At 42.5% G+C, this 7632-nt stretch overlaps 1 protein-coding gene across 1 annotated transcript in view; it reads right to left on the bottom strand.

Annotated features, from left to right (window-relative positions):
• The window catches only part of LOC143286534 (uncharacterized), an 87345-nt gene that overhangs the window by 4374 nt on the left and 75339 nt on the right, over positions 1 to 7632 (bottom strand). Inside the window, exon 27 of the mRNA XM_076594134.1 lies at positions 5732 to 5865. Coding sequence (XP_076450249.1) covers positions 5732 to 5865 — 134 coding nt within the window. The remainder of the gene's footprint in view (positions 1 to 5731; positions 5866 to 7632) is intronic.

Genomic DNA, 7632 nt, shown 5'->3' with positions numbered 1-7632 from the left:
ATTGGACTGACCCAACACAGCATGTGCTGCATTTATTATATGTTGGGCTGACCATCACAGAGCATGGTGGATTATTCCATGCTGGGCCGACCCAACACAGCATATGGTGCATCAATTACATGTTGGGTTGACCCACAAAGCACATGGAGCATTGATTACATGTTGGGCTGGCCTAACACAGCACACAGCGCATAAATTGCATGTTGGGCTGAACATCACAGAGCATGGTGGATTATTCCATGTTGGGCTGACCTAACACAGCACACGGTGCATCAATTACATGTCTGGGAAAACCTTTCGCAGCATAGCGCATAAATAAGATGTTGGGCTGACCCAATGCAACACACGGTGCATTAATTACATGTTGGGTTGAGACGCCTATCCCCAATAACATTTTCTACCCGATATCACTTACAGAAGAAAGATGTTAATGTCACTTTCCATCATGCTGAAACAAATGCTGAAACCCCAATGTCCCCCATAACACTCTATCTAACATCACTTTAAGTGGAAAGAAATGAAACTGAAGACACTTTCTATTGCAGTTCAACAAACACCAAGACATGGAATGACTTCAGAGTGAAGACACTTTCTATTGCAGTTCAACAAACACCAAGACGTGGAAAGACGTCAGAGTGAAGACACTTTCTATTGCAGTCAAACAAACACGAAGACATGGAAAGACGTCAGAGTGAAGACACTTTCTACTGCAGTTCAACAAACACCAAGACGTGGAAAGGCGTCAGAGTGAAGACACTTTCTATTGCAGTGAAACAAACAACAAGACGTGGAAAGGCGTCAGAGTGAAGACACTTTCTATTGCAGTGAAACAAACCCCAAGACGTGGAAAGACGTCAGAGTGAAGACACTTTCTATTGCAGTTCAACAAACACGAAGACATGGAAAGACGTCAGAGTGAAGACACTGTCTACTGCAGTTCAACAAACACCAAGACATGGAATGACTTCAGAGTGAAGACACTTTCTATTGCAGTGAAACAAACATCAAGACGTGGAAAGACGTCAGAGTGAAGACACTTTCTATTGCAGTGAAACAAACACCAAGACATGGAATGACTTCAGAGTGAAGACACTTTCTATTGCAGTTCAACAAACACCAAGACATGGAATGACTTCAGAGTGAAGACACTTTCTATTGCAGTGAAACAAACATCAAGACGTAGAAAGACCTCAGAATCAGAGTGAAGACACTTTCTATTGCAGTGAAACAAACATCAAGACGTAGAAAGACCTCAGAGTCAGAGTGAAGACACTTTCTATTGCAGTGAAACAAACACCAAGACGTGGAAAGACCTCAGAGTGAAGACACTTTCTATTGCAGTGAAACAAACACCAAGACGTGGAAAGACCTCAGAGTGAAGACACTTTCTATTGCAGTGAAACAAACACCAAGACGTGGAAAGACGTCAGAGTGAAGACACTTTCTATTGTAGTGAAACAAACACGAAGACATGGAAAGACGTCAGAGTGAAGACACTTTCTACTGCAGTTCAACAAACACCAAGACGTGGAATGACTTCAGAGTGAAGACACTTTCTATTGCAGTGAAACAAACACGAAGACATAGAAAGACGTCAGAGTGAAGACACTTTCTATTGCAGTCAAACAAACACCAAGACGTGGAAGGACGTCAGAGTGAAGACACTTTCTATTGCAGTTCAACAAACACCAAGACGTGGAATGACTTCAGAGTGAAGACACTTTCTATTGGAGTTCAACAAACACCAAGACGTAGAAAGACGTCAGAGTGAAGACACTTTCTACCGCAGTGAAACAAACACCAAGACGTGGAAAGACGTCAGAGTGAAGACACATTCTACTGCAGTTCAACAAACACCAAGATGTGGAAAGACGTCAAAGTGAAGACACTTTCTATTGCAGTGAAACAAACACCAAGACGTGGAAAGACGTCAGAGTGAAGACACTTTCTATTGCAGTGAAACAAACACCAAGACGTGGAAAGACGTCAGAGTGAAGACACTTTCTATTGCAGTGAAACAAACACCAAGACGTGGAATGACTTCAGAGTGAAGACACTTTCTACTGCAGTGAAACAAACACCAAGACGTAGAAAGACGTCAGAGTGAAGACATTTTCTGAGTGAAGACACTTTTTATTGCAGTGAAACAAACACCAAGACGTAGAAAGACGTTAAACTGAAGACACTTTCTGAGTGAAGACACTTTCTATTGCAGTGAAACAAACACCAAGACGTGGAAAGACGTCAGAGTGAAGACACTTTCTATTGCAGTGAAACAAACACCAAGACGTGGAAAGACGTCAGAGTGAAGACACTTTCTATTGCAGTGAAATTAACGCCCAAACCCCACTTTTCCCCCTGCAACACATTCTATCTAAGATCACTTTGGGTGGAAAGAGGTTAACTGAAGACACTTTCTATTGTAGTGAAAGAACCGCCCAAATCCCAATATCCCCCATAAGTTTCTATCCAACATCACTGAGGGTGGAAAGACGTTAAACTGAAGACACTTTCTATCGCAGTGAAACAAACACCAAAATCCCAACATTCCCCATAACAATGTCTGTCTAACATCAAAATGGAAAGACGTTAAACTGAAGACACTTTCTATTGCAGTGAAAGAACTGCCCAAATCCCAATATCCCCCATAACAGTTTCTATCTAACATCACTGTGGGTGGAAAGACGTTAAACTGAAGACACTTTCTATCGCAGTGAAACAAACACCAAAATCCCAACATTCCCCATAACAATGTCTGTCTAACATCAAAATGGAAAGTCGTTAAACTGAAGACACTTTCTATCTCAGTGAAACAAACACCAAAATCCCAACATTCCCCATAACAATGTCTAACATCAAAATGGAAAGACGTTAAACTGAAGACACTTTCTATCTCAGTGAAACAAACACCAAAATCCCAACATTCCCCATAACAATGTCTAACATCAAAATGGAAAGACGTTAAACTGAAGACACTTTCTACGCAGTGGAACAAACGTCAATCACCAACTGCCCCCCCACCTGTCCTGTTTTTCACACGACTAAGTGCACTGCTGTCGCTATAACCCCTGTAGAGGCAAGGTGGGGGCAGGGGGTGGGGAGGGGGTACAGGGGGTCAAGGTATGAAAACCAAGAACCTTCAAACCCAACCATCAGATCTTCAGACAGAAATGCAAAGAGCGATAAACAGCCAACAGCTGAGACCACCAAGTGCTGGGACGTCAGTCATCAAAACGTCTGCAATGACAGACTGGAAACACAGACCAGTTATTGTCGACTCCCATCATGAAAATGCACACATTTTTATTTCCAAATGTCTGTGAAAATTGCAGGGCTTTTTTTAATCCTTTTTTTTTTTTTTTTAAAGATTCATTTTTAGCCTGAGACATACACATTACACGTTTCTGATGGCTGGTCTATGAAAACTGTGCAACTCTTTTTTTATTTTTTTATTCATTCATATATTTATTTGTTCATTTATCTTTTATTTTATTTCTTTTTGAAAGCCTGAGACAGCACAATTTCTGCCCAGAATGACTGTGGGTGTGCTGGTCTCTTTGTGTCGAAAGACTTCAGCCTCACTGCATGCTGCACTGGTTCCCCGCTGATCACTGTGCTCTGTACAAAAGTCTGTGCCATCCCACATCCTGTGGAGAAATGGTCATCTATCGGTCCCCACCCTGCAGGTCAAAACCAAGAAAAGCACTGTGTGTGTGTGTGTGTGTGTGTGTGTGTGTGTGTGTGAGAGAGAGAGAGAGAGAGAGAGAGAGAGAGAGAGAGAGAGTCTTAATCCCCCAAACTACTGCATCCAGATCCCAACCCCATGCAGACTCTTTGTCACAAACAACTCTTCACTTGTTTGACCCAGCATTGCTGCTGTTTTAACCCTGTGATTAGAAGACATGCTTCATATTTATATATACATATATATTTTTTTTCATTTTTTTTTATACACAATATACAAGCATACAGACTGAAAAGTACACCAAGACAACACCATACACCTCATCAGGATAAATACAGTCAGTCAGCACACAGCAGCACATCCATATCACTGAGCAGTTTACAAACACAATACACAGGCTGATTGTGTCTTCAAGTTCAAATCCCGCATGGCAAGCTGTCAGTCAGTCGCTCATACACAGCCTCACAGGTGTTAGCGCAGTCAACATTCCCAACACCATCCACCACCACCACCACCAAGGCTGGGTTTCATGACCAATCTCTGTACCGCTAAGTTTTCTTTGCGTTAAGAATGTTCCTAAGTCACTGGAATTCACATTTACTGCGTATGCTTTGTTAAGAATATTCCAGTGTCTGTAGAATTAACATTTACTAAGTTTGCTTTGCATCAAGAAAGTTCTTAATTTTATGGAATAAGCATTTACTAGGTTTGCTTTCCATCAAGTAAGTTCTTAAATCTATGGAATTAGCATTTACTTAGTTTGCTTTCCCTCAAGAATGTTCCTAACGTCTATGGGATCAGCATTTGCAAAGTTTGATTTGCAGAAAGAATGTTCATCAGTGTATGGAATACATTCTGGAGTCTATGGAATCAGCATTCACTGAGTTTTCTTTGCACCAGGAATGTTCATAAGTCTGTGGACTCAGCATTCACTGGGTTTGCTTTGCACCAAGGATGTTCAAAAGTCTGTGGAATCAGCATTTGCTAGGTTTGCTTTGCACCAAGGATGTTCATGTTCATAAGTCTGTGGAACTAGTGTGAAGTTAGGAACCTTCTTAACGCCAAAGAAATCTAGCGCTGCTGAGGTGGCTCATGAAACCCAGCCCACAGCCCTCAATGACACAGCATGCAGCAAGGCATCACCACAACCCGCCCTCAGCTTCAGTGACGGGCCCTGAACTGAAGGCATCACCACAACCCGCCCTCAGCTTCAGTGACAGGCCCTGAACTGAAGGCATCACCACAACCTGCCCTCAGCTTCAGTGACGGGCCCTGAACTGAAGGCAACAAAACAACAACACTGACTGCACAATTCTTTTTGTCAACGGCGCCGTGCACAACCTGTAATGAAGGCTGCTGTCTTGCATTGACGTGTTTAAAAATAGCTATTCGATACTGTAGAATTCATCACACACACCCCTACACACACACACACCCACCTCACACACAGAATGAACCTGTGCATATCCTCACACACACACACACACACACACGTGACTGGCCAGAATGCGCTCATGCACACACAAACATACACAATGAACACACACACAAACACATACACACACACCCCACCACACACACATCTAACTGGCTAGAATGTGCATGATGCGCGCGCACACACACACACACACACACCCTGCCACACACTCACACTGCCACACACAAACACACACACACCCTGCCACACACACACCCTCCACACCCACCCTGCCACACACAAACACACACACACACACACACACACACACACCCTCCACACCCACACACACACACACACACCCTCCACAAACACACACACCCTGCCACACACAAACCCTCCACACCCACACTCAAACACACACACCCCTACCTCTGACTGGCCAGAATGCACGTGATGCACACACACACACACACACACACTCCCCCCCATCAACCCCCCCGACCCCCAACCCCACACACACACCCCCATACCTCTGACTGGCCAGAATGCACGTGATGCACACACACACACACACACACTCCCCCCCATCAACCCCCCCACGCAACCCCCCACACACACCCCCATACCTCTGACTGGCCAGGATACGCTTGATGCGCTCTGCCTTTTCCTGGCGCTCCAGTCTCTGGGCGTCCGTCAGCTGTTCCGCGTCGGCCTCGGGATCATAGCGCTCAGGGATCGACACTTTCTCGGGGAAGTAGAGCTGTTGGTCACAGCACAGGGACCCCCGTGTCAGTACACAGCCCACTGCTCTCTCTCTCTCCTCCACAACTTTCCTTTTTTTTCTTTTTTTTTTTTCGCTTTTCATGTTTTACCCATTGCCCTCTCTCTCTCTCCTCTCTCTTTGATCGAATGATGAAGACATCACAAAATCATTTGCTAAATATATTTCAGAAGCATGGGATTTTCGAAAGAAAGTGATAAACAGAAGTTAAATGTACAAATATGAGTAAAGCAAAATTCATTTATTCATTTATGGAAAAAAACCAACTATTATAGGACATATTATTTGATGATAATTTGATAGATGCACATGATTGTGTGCATGTGTATACAAAATATTTATTCATTTGGATGGTCGAGCTGACCGAAGTGATCAGTTGATTTATGTTTGTCCCATTGTCGGTATATACATTATTTGTATGTGTGATGAGAATGTTGATTTATATTATGTTTCTTTGTTTGATCTTATGTTTCCTGATAATGTATTGTTCCCCCCTGTCACAAGGACTGTACAGTCAATGACAGTAAAACATCAAAGCGTCTCCTCTCTCTTTCTCCAATTGCAACCTCGCGATAAGTTGTGCTAATGTATCTGTGTTGCATGTGTTTTTTATTTATTCCTGTTTATTCAAACAAATGCGACGTGACAGATGTTTGTTTACCCCTTCGTAGGGGCTATGGCCTAATGGATGAATCATCCGTATCCGTATCCTCTTTCTCTCTCCTCTACAACTTTCCTTCTTTTCGCTTTTCATGTTTTACCCTTTCCTCTATCTCTCTGTATCTTTCTCCTCAACAATTTTCCTTCTTTTCGCTTTTCATGTTTTAGCCTTTCCTCTCTCTCTCTCTGTCTCTTTCTCCTCAACAATTTTCCTTCTTTTCGCTTTTCATGTTTGACAGGACAGCCCTTGCAGCTGCGAGATCATCACTTATATTTTCAACGTGCCGCACGATTCTGATTCATTCTTCCACTAGCCCTACAGCTCAGTAGTTAATAGATTTATCACTTTTGTTATGAATCCTTCTCATTCATCCACTTTTTTTTTCTTTCTGGTTTTATAGAACAGCATTACTATTTTCATTATGAATTACCTTCTCATTGACTAATCCACTATTTTCTTCTTCTTCTTGTCTGGTTTTAAAGAACAGCCAGTATACTAGTTATAGTTGTAAGGTCATCAATGTTGCAGAAGTTTCCTTGTTCAGAATCAAAAGTTGAACACACTTGCGTACTTCAGTGGTTTCACACCACTATCCTCAGTAAAACTGATACAGGAAAGTATCTAACCAGGATACTGATACAGGAAAGTATCCAACCAAGATACCGCTGCAGGAAAGTATCAAACCAGGATGCTGCTGCAGGAAAGTATCAAACCAGCATACTGATACAGGAAAGCATCCAACAAGGATGCTGATATAGGAAAGTATCTAATCAAGATACTTATACATGAAAATATCCAACCAGGATACTGATACGGGAAAGTATCCAACCAGGATACTGATACTGGAAAGTATGCTGCAGGAAAGTACCAGTTCAGCTGAGGAAGATGATGTAAAACGACTGAAAATATTTTCAAGTTCTGCGTTTGATTCTAAAGAAACTTTTTTCTTTACATTTCCAGATACCAGATAACCTAAAACCACAAAAGTCTTCACTTTCATTTTCAATATGCAGCTTGCTTCCGACTCATTCTTACAACAGCCCTTTCAGGGCGCTGCCCAGTAATAAATGCAATTATCCATTTAT

This window comes from Babylonia areolata, chromosome 10, assembly GCF_041734735.1.
Source record: "Babylonia areolata isolate BAREFJ2019XMU chromosome 10, ASM4173473v1, whole genome shotgun sequence".
In the NCBI taxonomy this organism is placed as follows: Eukaryota; Metazoa; Mollusca; class Gastropoda; order Neogastropoda; family Buccinidae; genus Babylonia; species Babylonia areolata.
Note: the sequence above shows the minus strand (reverse complement) of the source record. Positions and strands in the feature narration are given on the sequence as shown.